The sequence below is a fragment of the Melanotaenia boesemani genome, chromosome 13, assembly GCF_017639745.1.
Source record: "Melanotaenia boesemani isolate fMelBoe1 chromosome 13, fMelBoe1.pri, whole genome shotgun sequence".
Classification (NCBI taxonomy): Eukaryota; Metazoa; Chordata; class Actinopteri; order Atheriniformes; family Melanotaeniidae; genus Melanotaenia; species Melanotaenia boesemani.
Genome location: NC_055694.1, coordinates 22330689 through 22354736, shown reverse-complemented (window position 1 = coordinate 22354736; position 24048 = coordinate 22330689). Strand labels below are relative to the sequence as shown.

General features: G+C 37.2%; 1 protein-coding gene across 1 annotated transcript in view; it reads right to left on the bottom strand.

Annotated features, from left to right (window-relative positions):
• The window catches only part of bsna (bassoon presynaptic cytomatrix protein a), a 154098-nt gene that overhangs the window by 122629 nt on the left and 7421 nt on the right, over positions 1-24048 (bottom strand). The window contains exons 2-3 of the mRNA XM_042004677.1: positions 825-968; positions 248-740 (exon numbers count right to left, since the gene is read on the bottom strand). Coding sequence (XP_041860611.1) covers positions 248-740; positions 825-968 — 637 coding nt within the window. The remainder of the gene's footprint in view (positions 1-247; positions 741-824; positions 969-24048) is intronic.

The following is a 24048-nucleotide window of genomic DNA, read 5'->3' as shown; positions in this document are numbered from 1 at the left end:
TTAATGGAGAGTCTGACAGCCCTTCAGCAAGGAATAACTGAGCCCTAGCTGCCAATCCCAAATACTCACAAAGACCTTCAGCTCAAAGTTCCACACAGCTTCTGTCTTGCTCTACTTATTTTGGTTCTTTGTAAACATACTTCCAAACCATTTCTTGTTGTCTAAAAGATTAAATAATATTCAAAAATTCACTGTACTCTTCCACACACATACACTTCCACACAGATCCTTGTCAAATCTGACCTACCTCAGTGAGGTGAGGGTTGGGGTTGAATCCACACTGGTTGCAGACGGTGGCTTTACACTGGGTGCAGGTGTTGTAGTTGGGTACAGCCGGTGGGTTGGACAGCTCTGTAGTGGTGCACACTGGGCAAAGTTTGCTGCTTGGCATGGGTGCAATCTGTGGCACAGAGTAGGGTGAGGTGGGTGTCACGCTACGGTCAGGAGATACAGAAGGAGACCGGCCTGTTCTAGAACCACCCGACCCACTGAAGTCGACTTGGAGATTTCGACGGGAGGCATGCTGGCCAGGACTTTGACCTCCATGGCCTCCTATGCTAGGCCCAGCTGGACCGTGACCCATCCCATGGCCAGACCCTGGGCCCTGCCCCATGCCAGACCCCTGGCTGGATTGCATGTGTCGAGGGGAGGTAGGGCTGTCATGAGCAGCAAGGCGATAGGGCTCATTTGCCCTGGACCCTATTCCGCCTCCAGTGCCCATGCCTGCTCCTATTCCCCCCATCCCTCCTCCCCCCATTCCTCCTATCCCTCCTCCCATTCCACCCATCCCTCCCATTCCTCCTCCTCCAATTCCTCCCATCCCTCCTCCCATCCCTCCTCCCATCCCTCCTCCTCCCATTCCTCCCATCCCTCCTCCCATTCCTCCTCCTGCCATTCCTCCCATTCCTCCTCCCATCCCTCCTTGTTGCATGCCAAGCTTGGGACTACCCATCTGACCCATGGAACCCCTGGAAGAAAGAGAGAGACAAAAGGGAAAAAAAGAAAAGACATCTTTTAAAATGAGGTAACAACTTTACATTTAATAAAAATGCAAGTTCTGTTGAGGCTGATCTTATTCTTGGTTCATACAGTGTGTTTTACTTAAATATGTTGTGAACAAAACTTTCTGCTCTGTACATATGACATGCTCTTAGATAGGACTGTTACTATCATTGCAAAGTTGTCTCACTATGACTCAGAATAATAAAACCAGGCTAGCGTGTACCAGACAGAAGAAGAATACATGGACAGTTGATGATGTGATTACTGAAAACTGTTTGTATTAATGATGACACCTTCATCTCTTGTGCTATAAATGATGTGACAGAGAAAAGATTCTTTGAGCCTGTATACCAAGAAATGCTGAACTGCCTTCAGCCATATACGCTCGCTGATCGATCAGCTTCATAATAAAACCCAGAAAGACATTTGTTTGACCTGAGACTCATTCAGAAAGGCTCTACTTGGTAATAGCAAATAATTTCCTCCAAAGATCTTTAAAATTTTAGTATAAAACTTATACTTTAAAATTAAAGTATAGGTTAATAATATGAGTCTAGCACACAACACTGACAGCAACTCAGTGACTGTCAACGGTTGTCTTAAAACTAGCCTACTATGGTAAGTCTCAGTGGTATTTCAGAGCCACATAGACAATATACAATTATGATTATGAATTGTTGGGTATGTTTGGGTAAAAACGCAGAGATGATGATCACTTCTTACACATGGAGGAGTTGTTGAACAGGGTTATTGTGAAAGGAAGGAATGATTTCCTGAACCTCTCTGTATTACAGCTGCTGCAGTCTGTTGGAGAAAGAGCTCTGCTGTCCCTCCAGTATGCTGTGTAGTGGATGTGAGGAATTATCTATGATGGAGACCAGTGTGTTCAGAGACCTCTGACTCTCTCCAGTGTCTCCAGGTTGTATCCAGTGATCTTACCAGCCTTATGGATCAGTTTATTGATCCTGCTGGCATCCCTGGAACTGATGCTGCTCCCCCAGCACACCACAGCATACATGATGGCACTGGCCACCACAGACTGGAGGAACATCTCCAGCAGTTTGCTGCATAATATTAAAGAATCTGAGTTTCCTCAGGAAGTGGAGTCTGTGTTGATTTTCTAGTCCAGTCTATAACCCAATTATTTATAGCTGTCCACAACCTCCACCTCCTCACCCAGGATCCTGATGGGCTGGTGTGGAGGTTTCCTCCTCCTAAAGTCAATAATCCTCTCCTTTGTCTTGTTCACATTTAGAAGCAGATGCTGCTTCGACCAGTCCACAAAGTTGTTCACCAGCTCCCTGTATTCCTCCTGTCCATCTCTGATAGATCTGACCACTCTGACCAGTCGTCAGAGTATGTCTGCAGATGGCACGAGATGTATTTAAAGTCAGAGGTGTACAGGGTGAAGAGGAATGATGGATGTTCCCCAGCCGGACAAACTGAGGCCTGCCTGTCAGATAGTCGGTGATCCAGGAGACTGTGGATGTGGTAACAATGCACTACCATCCAGTTTGCACTACCATCCTAAATTCCCTGTACCTCGGAAGTGGGGAGATGATTGCTTCTGCTTTATTCATTGCTATTAATATAAAATCTTATCACTAATGACATAATTCCCCTAATAAATTAAAAGAAATAAATGAACTGATAATGCTCTAGCAGTACTTTATTTAAAGATTTATATGCCGACTAGGGAATTCAACACCAATTAATTTTCTTCAATTTTTCACCGGGAAGAAGATGGAAATGACAATTTCCAGTTTCTCACTGACTGCACCATCAATACATCACCAGTGACTGAAACAAAGACAAACACTGGTGAAATATTGGCCACATAAGAAACGGTGCTTAATGTTAGACTCTACAAAACAGAGAGGAGTGAAGTCCACAATTTATGGGGCCACTATGTGGCAGAAGAATTGCAATTTAAGTTCTCAGGGGTTATTAACTAGCCAGCAGCCAGTTCTGCATTGCACCTTTTAACAACTTGGACCAGTTCAACTTATCTCAAATGAGATTGCTGCTTATAAAGGTGGCCAGTAAGGGAATTATTTGAGAAGCAGTTTGGCATGGCTCTGAGATCTAAGACTATTTACAGTATGTCAGCTTATACCATTAGAAAGTGCTCCAAGAATTCGTTAGTACAGATTTAAGGCAATATTAGGCTTATCTTATTTTACTATTGTCAGTTTAGTTTTTTTTTATTTATTTCTATATGAATTTAGAATAAAAGTTCTTTTAAAAAAATGGCAGTTTATATAAGATTTTTTCTTCTTTCTAATCCTTTTCATTCTTGTTCTGATTATCATTTATCAGTTTTTGTTTCAATGTAATAAAATAAAATAAAATAAAATAAAATAAAAAGATTTTAAAGGGGAAGATACTAAAGAAGAGAAACACAGTGTGGAGTCATGTGACCACTAAAATGATTAGCTTGAATAGAGGTGTAAATTAATGTAAAATAAATGAGCTACTGTTCTATATCTTTGTTTTATTTGGAAAAAAAATGTCACAGACATTTCATTAAGACCTCAGGAAAACTGGCATGATATGTGTTGTTAAAAAGTTCATGCTACATTATCTTGTGGTGTTGTAGCCTACAGTAAAAATAGCAGTGAAACAGAATCTTCCCTCAGTTTGGGAGGTAGTCCTGGACTTTATCTGTCTAGAGAAAGGTGTAAATGGCTCTGTCTGCCAATTTAGGATCAACTTAGTTCACATTGCCATAAGACTGCCATCACTTCATTTATATCAACCATGAAATGAGAAAAATGCTGACTTTTTGTCTAAGAATTTCATGATTTACAGAATGTTTCCAATTAATGAGTCATCTACTTTTGTCTATTCCTGTCTGAAATAAAGCCACAAAATACTCACAATGTTGAGTCAGAATTCCTCTTCTATTATCAATGGTCTCTGCATAGGTGTTGTGAGAAAATGACCTAGAACCTAAACTGGCCAAACTTTTGAGTATAAAAAATCCTTGAAAAATAACTGAAACCAACTGTCTGAATAGCCATTTTGGAAAGAAAGCAAACAGTCTGAAATGTTGGGTCTCAAAATGTGTGCAGACAGAGTGCATTTATATTTACACACAAAAAGAAAAGCTGGATCCAGGAACTGTAATTGTTTTTTCTGTTCATGGGGGAAAAAAAAACTATTTAGGACTGGCTGATGCTACTGAAGGAAAAACAGAGCTTTTGAAATTATTTCATTGAATGCAATTTTAAATAAATTAGCACCACATCAGAACTTAGCTCAAATTGTCATTTTAACTAATTCTTTTATCTTCTCAGTGACAGGCAAGCAACAACAGAACCTACATTAACACCTGCTAAACAATCACAGAGTAATGTACTGGTTACTGCTGAAAACCACTAATGGAAGTCAGATTTTTCACAAATAACAGATTGAAATTAATCTTCAATGATTTTGTAAGACTTGTCAAAAACACATATGTTTATACAGAATGTCTCACACACAATCATCAGGCTTATATAAAAACCAGCTCTGAAATATATATATATATATATATATATATATATATATATATATATATATATATATATATATATATTATAACTCTCTTTCTCCCATCATTGTTGACTTTTCACTCCAGTCAGCACTAACAATGGCCTTTCAACCTTGGTGTTTTGTTTTTTAACCTCTAGTTTAATGTTATCATTTTTTTTGCTTGCAAAAGATAATTAAATCCTTGGTGACCCTATTTGTAATAAGAAAGTATTACAAGTATACCAGAAAAGGACATTCTGACAAGAACTTACTAGAAAAAAGTTCTTTACCACATAATTATTGTTGAATTCAGACAATAAAAACTTGCATGAGTGCCATTAAATCTATGGATAATGACTTTTTTTCTTCAAATTATATATGTTGTATAGCATTTCCATTTTTTTTTTTTTTTTTTTTGTGCAAGTGCAACAATTAAACCTACAAATGGCTTTGCAGAGGAAGTCTAATAACATAAATAAAAGAACTTCTTTTACGCAGGTTACTAATTGTGTATACTGTCCAAAGCAAACTGGTGTGATTCAACAAAACTTAAAAGCTTCACTGAATACACAAATAAACATTGTGCTATTATTTCTTCTTGGAAGGAAATGGTTACCAGTTTGTGATTCAATGACCAAAACCTAATTCTACTGGAACAAGAACTTTCCACTTCTGTCTATGAGGTACTTAAATTTTGTCTCATCAGTGGTAGTTTTTTTTTTTTTTTTCCTTGGTTTTATTGTATGTTCTGTTGCATGTATGTGCCATTTGGCTGTTTGGTGGCAACAGAAGTACATCTAAATATTTGTGTAGGATTTGATATTTTCTTTTCATTTTCGAGTCCCAGAGTGGATTCTGTTTTAAGAGTAAAGCCTCAAGCAAACTTTTTCAAGTCTGGGAAAAAAAAAAATAACTCCAACTTAAACTAGTTGAAAATTTAAATGTGTACCGTATTTTGAACATAAGTCATACTTTATTTCACAGTTTGGATGGTTTTGTGACTTATAGTCAGGTGCCACTTATATAATTTAACATGTTTTTACATGTTAATGAGTTTATTTTTGCCAAATAACATTTTGTTTCATAGAAACTTAAGGAAGATTATTTTTGTGTCACATGTTGACTTTTACAGGGAGAAGGTTTTAACAAACAAGCCAGAAGAATTTTGGATATAATCCACAAAAAAAGAGAGAAAGAAAGAAAAGTCAGGCAGCTTAAATCAAAGTGCAGGGTGAGAGAGAAGGAAAATGTCTGATCAGCAAAAAGAGCCTAACATGAACAATTTTAAGTAAAAAAAAAAAAAAAAAAAACTAATCAAGGCATTACACAGATAATGTTTCTACAAATTTTACTTTTGGGTTTAGTATTTATTCAATGAAGGTTATTCTCTTTAAATTCTTATTTTTGTTTCATGTTTGAGAATTTATGTTTGATTAAACTGACACATCTCTGATTTTATATGAATCATTTTGATTTTGTTACAGTGCAAACATTTGGCTAGGCTTTACTTACTTATATTTATTCTGTCTTATTCCACTATGATGACTCCAGTCCCAATTCCACCCCTAAACCTGCAGCATAACAAATCTATTTATGGTTTCGGTAGACCCAAACCAAGCATCCATTTCCTCTTTCTCTCCCATTCCTCCTTTTCCTCCATTTCTGTTGACAGAATTGTTTCTGTACGGCCCATTTATTTCCATCTTCCATTCTCTCCATTCTTTCCACCTCAACTTCTATTATTTTTCTGTCATTTCTATTTCTCCTCCTTGGCCTTTTTTCTTCTCCCTTCTCATCATCCTGCACTTTCACTCAGTTTCTTATATGTATTTTTCTTTTGAACTAAAGTTTTATAGAAAATTATATATTTACTTTTTCAACATTTTTGAGGGTCAACGGATTTACTAACTTTCAGTATAGATTTATTTTTCTTTTTAACTTAGCTTACTGCGACACCTGGAGTTAATCTAGAATGTTGTTTGCTCAACAGAGTTTAGCTAAAGACGAAAAAGACAAGCTAGCTCAGCTAGCTTTTTTTTCATATGCCAACATTTTCCTGTTCAATCCCTCTCTAATTATAGACTCATATGGTGCAAGTCAAATAACTGGTAGGTTATGCAGAATTAAATTAAATGTGCATTTACTAATTTGACATAGCCAGCTAGCTAATAAGCTAACTATCCAGAGTCGACATGAAAAACCTGCTTTTTGAGGATCAGTTATAAAAATCCAACATACAGTCTCAAATCAAAAGTCTCCAATCAAATTTGGCAAATGTACTGTTAACATATTTTAACAGCATTGTTAATTCTGTTGGTGTGCAGTTTGGTTAATAGAGGTCAACTAGCAGCTTAGATGCTATCTTGGCTAGAGTGGACTTAGCAAGGTATTGCTGACTACATAAAATACAATTTAGTTTTGTCAAGCCAGTAACTTTAGCTTTATGTAACTGTAGCCAGTTAAGTTTATGCTCCAACCGCTTTTTAGAAAAGGAAAGCTGTGTTTTTTGTTTTGTTTTTGTTTTGTTTTTTTTACAGTTGTTGTATTGCTTGGTTTTGTCTTCTTCTCCACTGCTGAGTCCAGGAAAGTTTTCCCTCATGACCTTGAATCTCTTTGTTGTTTTCAGATCATCTTATTGTCTGAATTATTTCTGTAATCACTGAAATGGTTTGTCTGATTTTTACCTCTTTCTTTAGTTCTTCACAGAAACATCTCCATGCTCTTGTCTTTGCCTTTTCTTGATTATTTGTAAAGCAATGTGGATATCACTGGATGTTTTATTACTGCTGCTATTGTATGTGGCTAATTAACATAAAGACCTGTCAGGTATAGTGAATGAAAACACAAAGTCAGTCCACAATAAGCACCATTTCTGGTTTCTCTTGGGCTAGCGAGCCGATGAACTTGGCAGCTGATGCTCTTTTCTCTCTCATGCTCCTCTAACAGATGATTGACAACACAAGCACACCCTGCTAATTGCTGTTACGATGGGCGCCAGGTCTACTGGGTATATTCCAACAGGCTTCTGAATGCATGCAGAAGAGGAGGCAAAAACTAAAGGAATACACATAAATTTTGGCACAGGTATCCCCATCTAATGTTTTGTACACAGTTTGGATGCAATACAAAGCTTTATTGATTCCCATGTGGCAACAGGGCCTTGCAGCAACAAAATATTTCACATGCGGCAACAACAGGAACTTGTCAAAGAAAATGCTGTTTACAGCCAAAGCGCAAAGCCAAATTACAACATTATAAATTCACAGTATGAAATTTGAGCAGCTACGGGCCATTTATTAAAATAGGGTCAAAAGATGTAGTTTGACTCACCATTACATAAATTTAGTAAAATTTTTTCTGTTCATCCCACTAAAATACAAGTTGTGGTTCAGATTTTTGAGAATGCCTAAATTATAGTATATGAAGCACGTTGGAGCCGGCTATTATTTATTATTTAAGATTTCACTCAAAAAGAAGTGGTTTATAGTCAGTTGATAAAGTCTTGTTACATAATGAGGGAGTGGCAACACTTCAACACAGCTTTAATACTTGTCTACTGTACACCAATACACATTTAGCCTTGAAAGTACAAATCACATTTTTATGTACACACATACAACCTTAAATCAGATAAACATGCACAATGCACATCCACAAACAGAGATTGCACAAACAGTATATGTACTGATTGCAGTCAGTAAAAGCCTGACCATCGTAAGAGGATTTGCAGCAAAGAACTTTATCATGCATGGTGCTGAGTAAAGGCCACCAACACAGGCCTTGTTTTAAACAAAGAAATATTCTGCACTGTTAAAAATATTGAGTTCTGCATCTAAATGTGAAAGAAATATCCACTCCTTCCAGTAAAAACTTTACACCTGAGCTGTGTTCAGTCATGCAGACATGAACCAGAGGAGATGTGTGCAAGATTTGTGCAAATCAGTTCACTTAGACATTAAATCCACTTTACCATGCCTATACAGTGTCAGGGCAATGTCCAGTTTACCTTATGCTTGAACCCAAAAGGTCAGAGTAATGAGGATTCTTAACAAGTGAGACTTAATGTTTATATCGCACCATTAAAATGAAAAACTGCCAAAGACTCAGAGTGAAGTAGAGAAATAATTTACATCAAGGTTTTCTAAATGCCAAGATGAAGAAGAATTTGATTAATTTTGTAACTGGGGTTTTCAGTAGTTCTGAGGGTAACTTGAAGCTTATTCTGTTTATGTCTGTCATGAGGGTAAGTTCCCTTGTATTAGTGTATTATTATAGGAAACACTTTCAGCATGTCAGGGCAAAGAAAAATGCTCATATTTTCACTATTTTGAAAGATAATTTCATATACTATACTATACTAATCTTGAATTAACTTACAGCAAAGGTGATCCCACCGGATACCAGGTTTATTATAGCAGACAACAGAGCAAGATAACAAACATCTCTCAGTTTTTCAGCTAGAATGTAAAATCTCATTCATTATCACATTTAATATAGGTTATACAATTCAAGAATTATAACACATTATAATTTAAGTCTGATGCATTCTCTGCAGAAACTATAAACAGCTGCTACTGAATGTCACTTTAATGTGTTTGAAAAAAAAAAGGGTGAATCCAGAAAGGGCTTGTGCTTGTTCATTTTTGTATTTGTGCATGTGTGTGTGTGCCCTGTCTTTTGTTATAAATGCATGCACTTCTGTCCTAAGCCTTTTTTCCAGCAGATGATTTCTTCTTCATGAATAGTTTGTTCAAACTGCAGTAAAACACACTCATACACACATACACCTGTCTACATTTACCTCTCTGTGTGAGAACAAGCTCACAGTGAGTTCAGCTGTTTGAGAAGCCATCAGCACCACAGTGTGTAATAGACTGTTCATTATCAACCAAAAGAAAGACACACAGATACAGCTGCTTGTTTTTAATGTAATCACACACACAGGTCCTCTACAAATGTATGATTTTTTTTTTTTGTTTTACAGATTAAATATTAGGATTTTTTTTACTTGATGAATAAAGACATATGAAGACTGACTGAATAACTTGCTGTTTTACCAGCTTGTGACAAGCTAAATATTTTGCTGTGAGATTGACCAGCTAGTTAACAGTTGTGAAGACGCACCTGATCTGATTTTGGCCGTCTGCTTCTGAGCTGGTGAAACATGGGTTATTAACTTGTTAGCTCACAAAGTGGTCAACTAGATTATTTGGGGTTAAATAGCTAAATTACAGCGAATCTGGCTGACTGAAAAGCAATAGTTTCCAGCGACAGGAGGGCCCACTGGATGACTGACTAGGGAGCAATGCTGACTAACAACCTGACTAGTACTCCTTTTGTCAGCTCAGGCTCAGAAATGAAAGGGGCAAAATTCTGACAAATGGAGTCCGGTGTGAAAATGATCAAAGGGAGGAACAGGGGAAATGAGACAGGTGAGGTAGGTCTCTGAAGAGTATTACAATGCTTCATAAGCTGATAACTTTTTAAAACCTACCCAATTAACTCTACATCTTTTCACATACTCTTAAACATTTCTATATTTATTGAGGCACACACACATGGAACGTCAAATCAATCTTTCTGAATGATGTTAATTTCTGTTAATTAGTTTGTGAAGGTTGTCCAGGTTAAGAACCCACTGTGACACTGGTGTAACAAGCCTTTTAGAGGCACGGTAAAGTTCTTCATTTAGTTTCATTTTCAAGTTTAACTTGTTAAGTCCCAAAGTGACTTCTTTTCAACATCCTGGTTCAGTCATGTGACTTTGTGCGACTTGTTTGTTGTTGTGACATTATTTCCAAGATGGTGGTGAGCTTGGATAGCACCTGTGGCAGAATTAGCTTGTTTTTGAAAGCTTGTTTTTTATACCTAAAGGTGAGTTTCAACCAATTTAACAAATGACATGCTTCACTACAAGTCCTACTATGTAACCTGTTGTGGTCACATGGTTTTTTGTTTTTTGTTTTTTTGTTGTTTTTTTGTTTGTTTGTTTGTTTGTTTGTTTGTTTGTTTTAACATATTAATTAATCAAACAAGTTGTGAAAATATTGTTGTAACATATCAAGAACTGCTCCATAAATTAACCTCATTCATACATTTTGAGCTATTACATTTCATATTGCTAAATTCAATGCATATTTAAAGCAATATTAGCACTTTAAATTACGTCTAACTAATTAAATTACAAGTAAAATGTATTATTATACATTAGAAGAGCAACTCCACCTCATTTTTTTTTCTTTATATATATATATATATGCGTGGAGATGCCTTTTTTTCTCTAGCCTATCTTATTCTCCACATGTTATCTTTTCCATCTATATCTAATACTAATATAGATGTGCCGCACTGTGGCTGCTGCCTCAGTCTGCCTGATCCTGTTTGTGCTTGTTGTTGCTGTCTAGTCTTGGACGGGTTGTACTGGAAGTCATTTCGTTGTACTTGTGTCCTACACTTGTATAATGACAAATAAAGAATCTTGAATATATATATATATATATATATATATATATATATATATATATATATATATATATATATATATATATATATAAAACATTAATCAGGTGGATTAATATTTATTTATCGTACATGCAGTATTTCAGAAGGAATAATATATGAGCAAGAGTAACTTACACCAAGCTCCAGAGAAGTAATGGTTTCCATTCACAGCTTCCTCACCCATGATATGTTAAAAGGCAGCAACATAATTTTTACTAAATGTAATCATAACACACCCCTACTGTGATCTACTCTGCTTTGCTCCAATGATGTGCTAGTGGTTGTACTGTAGTTAGCTTGTCACACCAAATCACCCTTGATTAGTTTAATTTAATTTGGCCCTCTCAGTTTTATCCAGGATACAGATGTGGAGAAGTACACCAAAACCTAAGATCAATATCTGCAAACAACTTTTCTGTTAAGAACAAATATGAAAATCTACCACTTTTTTTCTTCATATTGAATACAATCTGCTTGACCACTGACCTCGCCTTTTTCCTTCATCCCCTTACATTTGTGATCCATTCCCCTTTTCTTTGTCTCTCCTTTTCTCTTCTCTATCATCTTTGTTTACAGAGCACTTTTAGTCAGCTCGTGTAAACATTGTATTATGGGTGACTGATTAAATCATAGGAACAATGTAATTCCACCACATAAATCAGACTCTGCCCTATTTTGAGTTAGTTAGGGTGTACTTTGTCTCTCACCCAATGGCAGCTAGGATATGTTCTGGTCCCCCTGCAAACCTGAATTGGATAAAGTTGCAAGTGTAGGAAATGGATGGATGAATTAGAAAAAAACTGAGGTTCAACATATTCAGGGTTTCTTTAGGTGATCTGACTTATATATACCTGAACATATTCCACTAAGTCACATATGTCAAACTGGTCCAGCAAAGGGCCGTGTGGCTGCAGGTTTTTGTTCCAACCAAGCAGCAGCACACCAGATTTGACTGATTCAATCAACTGATCTCAGTCTTGAGACAGCTGATTGGTCAAACTGTGTGCTCTTGGCTGGCTGGAACAAAAACCTGCAGCCACACGGCCCTTTGCTGGACCAGTTTGACATGCCTGCACTAAGTGGTATTATAAGCTCAGTGAAACAACAGGTTTTCAGACTCTGGATGTTGTATTCATGTATTCATTCAGGATAAATCTCTCCAGCTACTTCCCATCACTGAAGAGCATGAGACAAAGATGCTAAGTGTCAAGATGCTGATTAATTCCCTGATGTCTGTCAACTTAAATAAGAAGACAGTATCACTTTTCTACTATACACCCACAATATATTCTTAGACAGTCAAGTGGGAGGGCAGTGAATCCTCCAGTGGAACTTGTGAGAGAACAGTTTTCCCTCCAGGCATGAACCGGCCACTGATCGCTGCCTCTTTGTCTTTGCAATGAGTAAATATAACTAGCCTCCAGTGTTCAGGGTTAACACCCAATACATTTAACCACCCTGTGACAGTATCCTGTGTTTATATTTTACCAAGTTGTCTGGATCTAATCTTAAGTGTCACATCAGACTCCTCAAGCTTTTTCAATAAAATGTATCACAGGATAGAAGTCGTCCCAAACAAGAGTTTTTGTCCCCGATAGTGATAAAAGTCATTAATGATTGAATATTTTATCTACAAACAGTTGCAAACTACACTACTGAGGTATGTTTTAAAGCAAAAATAACCATGTAAAATTTTACACAAATGAATGTGTTTAAAAAAAGAAGTTGTCAACAAATTTTTAATTATTTTAAAGTTAAAAATAAAGTTTGTTTTTTTTTTTCTAGGAAATCCTTATTACAATTAAAGTAACAGGACACAGGTAAAAAAATCTTTTAAAAAACAAGAAATAAATAAAACTTTTAAATCTTCCATAATGATTTTTGCGTCTGTATTACCCCACTGTCTCCAGTTATCCCTCCGTCTCCCACTGATTCCCTGATAGAAAGTGTTTTAGGGTCTAGGTAAGAAAAATAAGAGGTGTGTGTATATTGTCATTGGCGAGTACTGAGAAATTTCACAATATAATGTTGTAATGTCCCTTTTTTTCCTGAGGTGGAAGTAAAATGTTTCTGAATATCATTTGGACCTAATTTTGAAGTAATTTTCAACATGGTGGCTTCAGTGCTCAGCATGTTTGATATTGTGTAGTTAATCCTATTATCCATTGTTCATTCATTGCCCTCTGATTGAAATCCTGTCTTGCATTTTGAACTGTACACGATCCACTTTGTAGAAGAGCATTTTGTTTTTCTATACTATTTAACATTATCCCTCTTTAAGTCAATATTTCCTTCTCACTTTCAAATACTATTTCACCCAACCAGCCATCTTATTGCTCCACTAGCAGCCACCACCACAGCAGGCTATTTCATGCTTGTGTGTAATAAACGGATTAATTTTTGCTGCTCAGACTCAAATGGCTAGTAAATGGGACAGAGGGTTATAAATAGAGAGCACCTCACTTACAACAATTTCTATTTGCTGGCACAGATTGCTGCAAAAGATGCAAAAGGAGATATGATGTGGCACACCTAATTATGCATCTTTTTGTATGATTTGAGGCTTTCTGGGTTTACTGTTATCAGTTTCATGATTGCAGTTTAGTGGCTTGACATGTAAATCTATGCACACCACATTCATCTTTGTCACATCCTGATCTGGTACCAAGAAGGTGTAAATATGGACTCAGTGGGATGCTATCAAAGTTAGCAGGTTGTTGCAATATCACTTTAATGATAAAAAAAAAGTAAATTCATACCTTTACTTAATTAAATAAGTAATGGTATAATTAGATTCTGATTGCTTCTTTTAGCACAAGTGAAGACAGAAATTTCTCTACACTGTGAATCAGATCTGTGTTCTGTCTACTTATTTTTATTTTTAATTCAGCTGATGATTTCCTATTCTAACAAAGCGCATTAAACAAAGCACAATAATTCTGGTAATAAGCAAGAGTCAGGGATCAACACAATACCCTGAAAAACAGCAACACAGCAACCTCCAGCAAATTACCAGGAGTGTTACAGTTACCTGGAAATGCTTTCTGTGACATTTCCAGAAACTGCAGCTTTTAATCAAAGGGTCTCATAACTTAACCTTCCACATATCCGATAACATGCTTTCACTGTCTGGAGCAAACAGAAAGACTTGGATTATTATGCTTACATGCAAACATTCCTATTACTGACCTAATTCTGAATGAGATATTCCATTCACATTCCTGTTATTATGTTATTAATCAGTATGATTAATAATTCACATCATAAAACAGTTAGCAACATATGTCTGTGTCCCGAGGTGTTGTTAAATGTACAGTAGGGTACAGCAGTGTGATTAATCTGTACTTTTCAGTCTCTCCAGGAAGTTTTGTGATCGGCACAACCGAAACTACCTGATTTTAAAAAGCTGGGACCAAACTTGCAGAGGTTCTTAGTGACTTTCTTTATTCAGAATTTTTTTTTTTTTTTTTCATTTCATTTATTATTTATAATAACATGAATTCAATAACATTTGGATTCTGATATTCTAACATTCTTGATTAAAGTAAGCACACTGGGAGAGTATTTCATCATTCCTGTTCTTGCTCTTGCTCGGTGTTGCTGCCATCATCCCCGTCACACTTCTCTTTCACACACAGCTGCATGTTTAAAATCTGGACCACAAAGTAAAATTTATGTCGTATATTGGGTGATATGGAGATGTGCTGTAATTTTTCAAAGCTGTATTTAAGTTGCGCTGACATGCAGAATTCACAACGGTTTACTGAATTTCCATTAATATGGCCTGAATTCCTGGACTGACTTTTCTATTTGTTGCAATTAGCATATGTACAGTGCTGTAACACAGAGTTCCTGTTTTTAATAGGTGTTGCAGTGCAACTTAATATCCTTTAAGATTTTTTTTAATAATGGTTAAATATACTTTTTCAGTTCAGTTGTGAAATATTTTCATTTTGAATTAATTCACTGTATTTGATTTTGTGATATTAAGGTTAAATATTGTACAATAACAATTAAAAATGGATAGAAACACACTGATTTGAGTGGAAAATTGTGCCACAAGACTTGAAGTTTCTGATCTCATTTCACCACATTAGCCAAGAGGCTCACACTAACAGACAAGAATGTGCATTATCAAACTGGTATGTTAAAGGTTGTGATACAGCATTGATCATTTTTGGCCTTATAAGCATCAATGTGATTTAGATTTATGTGAAACAAGATCCTGGATTTTAATTAAACATCCTGAGGGTCATGAGGAAATCAAGGAGCACACCGAGGACTCTGTCACTTCTCAATACAGGGAGCACTGAATCAATAAGGATGAGGCCGCAGTTATGAGGTTGCTGGGTGACGGCGAGGATATGCAGCCTGTCCTTGGCAGAGCCACAACACAACAGAACTGCTGAGCCACAATATGTTCTGCTGGATTTACCTCCCTCTCTGTCTCTCCTCCTTTTATTCTGCTCATTAACTGTCATGCAGGACTGTCAAATACAATCAGGGACAAGCAGGCAGACTGTTCATGGAGGCCTTCAGAAAACATGGGGGTGTTGTACCGAAGGTAAAGTAGAACTGCAGGCTAAAAGCAAATGCTCACTTCACAGAACACTCCTCGCTTTTCTCACCTGCTAGTTTTATTTAGTTTATTTTCATTACTGTTGAAGGAGTTTAAAATAGATTATAGGGAATTTAGGAAAATTCTAAAATGAAAAAAAAAAAATCTAAACACAAAAATAATAAATACTTGAGCAAGGTGACTGATTTGCGTTGAAAAAATATTGTGGATTTATTTTAAATAACTGATAAGATGTGAAATTGGAGTCAGTCTTCTTTTACACAACGTGTTCACAAGTGTAAGTGATGAAACACTGGGCAACATGGTGCTCACACGCAACCCCTTTTCTCCAGGATGGTTGGAGTTCATGCCCCATGACTCAAATTATTTTATCTGTATATAGACGAATCTGGTTAGTTGCCATCTTGCAGCGTCGCCATTACTAAGGTGGAGAGTCCTAATTTCCTCATACCTGCTACCGCCTGCTGACATGGACAGCGGCATGAATATCTGGACCGATGGCATTAGACAGTAGCCCACAGTTCCTATTAGCGGTATTTTATCTGACTATCTCAAAGTTACTCTGTTTTTCATAATATTTATATTATTTCATATTCTAATGGAAACTATGCTTCATACTACAGAAACAGCGTTTAATAATTGACAGCATACAAATCTCATTTTAATAGATTATCTGAAGTTATTTATAGCTTCACACTTTTGCAAAGGCTGTCAGATATTTGAAATTGTTTTGTTATCTCTAGTCTTCAGGCTGTGGGATGTGGCCTGTTTTTTTTACTGACCAATTGATTTCTATTCTTTGGTCACAGCATTGCCCTAATAAGAGCAAATAATGTTATATTTTACAATATCTCCAAAATTAGCTGCATCCCCTTGGCTTTTAGTCCATTAAAATGAACTTGTGTAACAAATGTTACCCGTTGTGCTATGTTATGCTGGACAGCAACATGGATATGCAGAATTAGTTGAGATTTTCTGCTCTAACATGCACAGAAATGCCACTGCAGCAATAGTGGGGGACTACTTCTGGTATTTGCACAGATTTGTCTATACTTTGTTAGGCTTAGGAAAGAACAGAGCTAGCTAAAGTCCAAGTGGATACCCACCTAATCAGTGGCTTCTCATTAAATACAAAATAATAAGATAAGGAGTACAATATATCCTGCAACTAACTAACTTACACAACCAATAATTTGAAACATCTCCATCGGTTTTTGCAAAAGTTTTAAAAGTGCATCAAAAGTATTGAAAAACAAACTGTAAAATACTTACTGTATTCTTAATTCTACCATTTAACTGCAGTACAAAATCATAAGAAATTAACTGGATTGATGATGTTGACATCAATGCACAGAAGGAAGTGAATAGTTTGGCTGAATAAATAAGATGTTAATTAAATGATTGTGAAGATAATGAATGAATATAGCCTGTTAAATTAAAAAATGTATTCATGTCCTCTAGATTTCAAATTATTATAAGAATGACAGTAACATTAAATGACTTAAGCTAAATTTATATTATAACTGCTGCGTACGGTAGGGCAGGCGTAGCTGATGCTGATGAAATGTGCTCTTGCACTCGAGCGTAGGGTTATAGCCTCTCATCACTTGATCCAACGGGTGTTGTTTTTAAAAATGGCGGTTACTACACAAATTCAGCGAGAAAATCCAGAAATTCGGAAACTCGTAATCCCAAGAAGGGAGTACTTCCGTGTAACCGTCTGTGTCAGGAAGAGGTGCATGTCAGGCCTCTGTGGACCTACACAGCGCCTTCGGCGGTGATGCAGACACCGCGAGACTATAAATCCGCCCTAAGCAGAAGTGTGTTTTGGGTCTGGGAGAGGTGTGCGTCAAGCCTCCACAGACCTATGAGGACCATATGGTGGTGACGCCATAACCGACCTTACGCCGCACACGAGTCCAGCTTTACAAGTTGTCCAACTTCGGTCCTTGAGGCCTGCTGTCCTGCAGGTTTTTGTTGTTTCTCTGCTCCTACATGCCTGACTAAAATTGATGGTCATTGTAAAGAAGTTGACAAGAAACTGTTGGATCCACTTAATTTGAATTAGGTGTGTTTGAGCAGGGAAACAACAAAAACCTGCAGGAAAGCGGGCCTCAAGGACCGGAGTTTGACTCCCTTGCTTTACACCTTCTGGAAGCTGTAAATTATCTCTAACAGGTGTGAGCTCAGTTCGATAAAAGAAATATGAACCTTTTTAAGCTCAGTGAATACTGTGTGTTTGTGTGTGTGTGTGTGTTTGAGACCAACAATAAATCTTGCATTGGACTGAATCCCAGCAAATACAATATGTCCATCAGACGTCCTCCTTCCTCGTCTTGCTTGTTTATTCCGTTTTCCCTCTACCATCAGCTTGCTTTATATATCTAAGGCCCTACAGAGGCTTCATTGTCCATCACAATCAATACTGCCAAACAATTTTAACAAATACCAGAACTGACTGTCAACTTTTGATAAACTCTGTGTTTATCTTTCAGAGACACATTTAAAATGTTTAAATAATTGCAGACTTTGAGAGTTTGGATTTTTTTTTCTTTTGTTTACCCCTTATGAAAAGAGATTAGCTCATTATTGGATTCATGTTTAAAAATCAGAAAGTTGGCACAGAAGCAACAGCTCCTTTTGAAGCTGCTAAAATAACTAATAATAACAACACTTGCAGACCTTTAAACACATTATCCAAAGTGACCTATATTCAGAAATCCCATTTTTCCCCTAATTTCATGCTGATGACAATAACACCCTATTTGAGTGTCTTTCTCTGTGCCAACCGCCCGCCACCCCCACCCCTGCTGTGTCCAAATGACTGCAGGAGCAGCGCTGTGCTGGAAATTAAACTGTGCCATTCAGAGGAAACTATAGCTCTACTTGGCTTTGTCAGAGAACAGAAACAGTAAGCAGTAATAACTGCAGAGCTGTAAAAAGAGAACAGTGTGACTTTGAATATTGCCTAAACATAATTGTTTAAATTCTCTGTCTTTTGACAAAATCTCTGATCTAACGTTAAGAATCTGTGTTTGTGAAGACTGTTTGGGAAGTTTATAGAACCCATAGCTTCGTAGATTTGTTTTCGACTCATCGGACAAGAACAGCTTCCTTTCTCCTCTCAAACACCCTCTTTAAACAAGCCACAGCGAAGAATAGCAGACAAAGCAGTGAATCAGTTTCCACCATGAAACAAACGCAAACGGCTGCAATTTACTGAGAAAGGAAAGGCTCTCATTCATCAGACCTTGCAGTTCTAGGAGAAAAGATTAACATGAGTCGCAGCATACGCATCTACACCCAGGATGCACAGCCACAGCATTAATACAGGTAGCATTTGCTGTCAGATGGCGACAACATAATGAGAAAACACAGTGTGACCCTACGCTAGTGCACAGAGAGGAAAAAACAGCAGAGCACAGCATAATTTCTGACAAACAGACGAAAGTCACGGGAAATGTTTTCTTAACTGAATACAACAAACCAAGAATGTGGGTGTAAGTCAACCACATCACCACAGTCTGGCCAGAAAGATGCAAAAAGAGCATTGACTAAACAAGATACACTATAATAACATAACATTAGAACTATATTAGGCATGTAAATGAATAATTAGTACATTTACCAGCATCTTTGCCAAAAAAAAATAACATGAAGCAGAAAGAGTTAAAGTTTTTGTGACAGCTACTACAAACTATTGACTTCATAGCCATGTGGAAAACTGGCTCGTCACGCAATGAATGAATGATTCATTTAAACAGGATTTTATTTTTGTTATTTTGGCCAGATTGGTACAGAATTTTTAAAAAGACATAATGTCCTTTGTAGCTCATGCTTGTTTTGTATTTATGCACTGCATAGCTGTAAATTTGCTTTGTGTGCTGAAAAGATTGATGAACCTAAAATAATGAAAAATCTCATTTCTGAAACTACAAAAACATGTTTTTGTCTGTTTTTTTTTTTAAAGCACTGTTTCACCCTGAAGGTCTTTTTTGCTTGTTGCTGTTGTAGGTTTTATGAACATATCACAAATTAATAAAGCAATAATTGTCATGTATCTTCTATAAAATAAAACATTTTATTTTATACAAGTAACAAATTAGGAAACATTGCGTTAAATGTTTGTTTAACACGGTAAGAAAGCCATAAAGAAACTAACTGGTAACTAAAGCAGGAAAGTAAAACGGACCAAGTGAAGGTATAGGGCTATAAAAAAGACACAGTTAAAAAAAAAAAAAAAAAAAAAAAGAAAAGAGGAATTCTTTGTAACTAGAATCTAACACACAGATCACCAACTCCTGACCTCTTGGGCCAGTGTCCTTTAGGTTTTAAATGTTTTTCTGGTGTAACACACCTGATTCAAATGAAATGGTTCTCCAACATTGTGTTGTCAAGTTCTCCACAAACATCTTAATGATCTGTTGATTTGAGTCAGGTGTGTTGCAGCTCTAAAACCTGCAGGAAAAGAGGTCCAGAGTTGGTGATACCTGATCTAACACAACAAGCCTTTCTGAACTACTTTCTATTCCTTCTCTCTACCCACTGCCACTCTCTTTACATGTTCACACGGAGGGTCACATTAAATTCCTTCCAAAACCAGTTAGTGATGAGCAGTAGGGGCTTATAAAACCCTCCAAAGCAGAGTGAACATCACTAACTTGTCGAGGTGACGTAAAGCTTTCAGTGGATTGTCATGGGAGACACATCTTTCAGACGAGACCTTTGTAGACCCGTGGCTTTTTCCAGAAGATTTAACATCATTTTGTTGCCACAGAAAAGTTACGGTTTAAAGATTTCAGCGCATTAAACATTTCAAATAGTTTTTCTTGTGTTTGTTTAATATATGTTCATATTTCCTCAAGGACTTATTATTACGGCTGTTGATGTTGATGACCCAAAAATGTTGACTTGTAACCATGGGGATGTTTGATTATATCAGATCTTATTACTGCAAAGGAGAGGGAAGTCTATCTGAAAGCTGACTTCTACATTTATTTGCTACAGGCTTATAAAGATAGCACAAATCAGCTGATAACGCCACTTTGACTGGGAGAACGTCCTTACATATGATGGTAATACCACTTTTTTTTACTAGTCATTAATAGTTTATAAGCTAAATTCACTTTGTTTTATCAGCGTATTTTTGTCTAATTCAAGAAATATTAAAACTTAAAAATCTATACTTTTGTATATTCTGTTATTTTTTAACTCTACATTTTGATACAAAATATGTAAAGTTTAATTAATAAGTGTGTTAAGTTTATTTATACAGCTGCTTAGGTCAGTTATTAAAACAAGTGGGTCAGTGCTTCTTTGGTAATTTTCATATGGATTTTCCATTTTATTATTTCATCTATATGTGGTGTTTTTGATTAGAAAAGGGCTCTGCATTAAAGACCCATTATGTATCCTTCCGACCTAAAAACTCTGTGTTCTGGACTAGTTTGATGACACAGTGACATCTATTATGTCCATTTCTGGAGCCATCGCTACCTAGCAGCGTCCTGAGGCAGAGAAACAACTTTTTCACCCGGGATGCCGCGTGACATTGCAGCCGAGTTTCACATCACACGCTAGCATATGAATATGAACACATCAGCCATTTTGAATGAGCAACATGCCTGATTCAGCAAAGAAATGGAGGAGGACATTATCAGAGAAAGAGAGGAAAAGAAAGACAGAAATAGACAGAACAAGAGATAAGACAAGAGTCAAGATAACATGGTCTTGACTAACTGGAGAAAACTCACAGTACAGGAAGCATACAAGATGGACGCCGTCAATAGAGGCCCATCACTGAGAATATTGCAAAAGTTCTGTAGTGTGTGTTTAAACAAGCAAATGCAAGACACTGAGCACATGAATCCCAGTACATGTCAGGGCAGGCCGCTGTATTTCAGTATTTCGGTCTTCGTATCTGGGGAGTTTGTTCGTAGCTGGCTTATTAATTGGCCCATGTGGTGTTGTTTTCTGGCAGAGACAGAGGAGCTGTCCAGCGCCCCTGTTGACCCAGCAGATGTTTGCGGTGTTCTTGGACACAGTTTGACTTTGAGCATATTTGTTAACATCAGAACCAGGAAGCATTTCTGGGCAAGGTAAGAGGACCCTTCAACCTGTAGTTATATCACTGAAATGCTATGAGTTAAACCTGTAGCTGTAAAAACAAAAACATTCCATCACCACTTATTTTCCATCCATCCATTTTCTTCAGCGTCGGGTCGTGGGGGCAGCTGCCTAAGCAGGGAAACCCAGACTTCCCTCTCCCCAGCCACATTCACCAGCTCATCCGGAGGGATCCCGAGGCGTTCCCAGGCCAGCTGAGAGATGTAGTCCGTCCAGCGTGTCCTGGGCCTTCCCCAGGGCCTCTTTCCGGTGGGACATGCCCGAACACCTCACAAAGGAGGCGTCCAGGAGGCATCCCAACCAGATGCCCGAGCCACCTCATCTGGCTACTCTCGATGTGATCTTGATGTGTATACTCATTTTAAACATTTTTTTTAATTGTATCCACTGTCTTTCATTGACAATGAAAATATAGTCACAAGGAAAAATGTGTCAACCATGACATGACGGTACAGCTCTCTGCTGTTGTTAGTTCATATATTTATAGTAACTCCTGGTCAAAAGTATCTTTCATGTATTTTATCTATATGTTGATGTTCTACATACAGAACTTTTTATCCTAGTTCCAAAATTAAGATTTAATATCTTTCAAGTATAGTTGCATTATATTCTTTCCACCTCTTCCGTCTGCTGACAGCTTGAGGATAAAAATACGTTCTCCCAGATGATTTCCTGTCTAAGCTGACCAGAAATGACAGTATCAGCAAGCACAAAAGGCTTTTTTTTTTTTTCTTTTTTCTTTTCTTATTGTTTTTTATTCACGCTGCACCCTGACTGGGGAATGATTGGGTCGTTTGCATGTCAAAAGACGTGTTTTGTATGAAAAAGAAGAACGTTTGGTTTAAAAGTTAGGGAGTTCAATGAGCTGCCCGTAAAATTTCAGCAGCTATAATTTAACCAGCAGGTGCTTCGTTTTACTCCCACAGTCCAAAGACATCCATGTTGTGAGACTGGCTGGTGAAGTCAAATTGGCTGTTGGTTATGGCTGTCTCACTGAGTTAGCCCTGTAATGGAGTGATGACTTGTTGTACTTGGTCTCTTTGCCAATGTTTGATGGGACATGCTTCAGCCTCCCACGGTCACCATGTAGAGAATAAAACAGGGACAGAATATGGATGGACATTTGGGCGAATCGTGGAATTGCAAAAATACAGAATTTTAGCCTGTAATTACATATTTTGAAGTTTATCGCCATATAAATTGTGTTTTCTTCCTGACAAAGAAGAAGCAACCATCTCGATGTATTTTAGACAGTGAAACATTTTTACCACAAGTAAGTGCATTGATCAAGCTCTCAACATAGAAGAAAACAGCCTTCAAGTTTAACTTTGTAATAATCGATGACTGTAATCCATCAATGAAAGGTAGAAGCCAAACAAATAGAGGTAGCAAAACTAACAGAGGGTGCACAGAGACGGCACTGTAAACTAGAAGTGATGTGTTTTGCTGGTTGGAAAACACATCACATCATTAATGAGTCAAATATAATAAATGAACTATGATTGGACACAAAATAACAATGTCTAATAAAGTCATTGAAAGTCCTGCTGGACATTGTGATAGACCTCCCAGTAATACTGTTCTAGGTCTAAATATCTTAACCTGACATCATTGTGTAAACTTGCAGTGCTGGCTGGTTCAGGCAGAGATGTACTCTGTTCACTACATGAGGTCAGGCCAAGCTGTGCTGGTGTCTGTTACAAATCCCTGCTGAGCCCTGGAAGCCTGAAAGGGGACGCATCACTCTAAGAATCACAGAAAGAAAGTCTCTTTAATCTGTAATTTTGAGCCCCTGTGTTGAAATGTTGTGGAAAGTTCAAACTTGTACCTTGAAAGCAGTAACATGACTTATAAAAGTTGTGTCAAGCACACGCTAACTTCCCATTCTGTTATTTAGCTCAGTGACAGCCTGCAGGAAATGCAACAATGAGGGTGTTTTAACAGAGCAGCAAACTGCAGGTACTTGATTTTTTTCTAAAATTATTTGTGCTTCTGTTATTAATGTTAGTGCAGCGACAAGCAGTGATTTTCCAGTGCAATTTCCATTAGCCAGCTTTAATGTGCAATTCTACTGCCCTGAAATCAGCAGTGAACTCAGTCTATCTGCAACATGTTTCTTTGTGCCTCAACAGCATTTGCTCTAGTAGGCTGCAGCTAACAGACTGTTTGCCTATCCACACACAGGACACACTTGGCAGTGTCTGACTTCACAAGAAATTAGATTAAAAATATTTCAGATTTTATTCCACATTGTGTTACTAGCATTAACATGATGTAAAAGCCAATAAAAAAAAACAGTTCTGTCACAGGTGAGAAATTTCTGT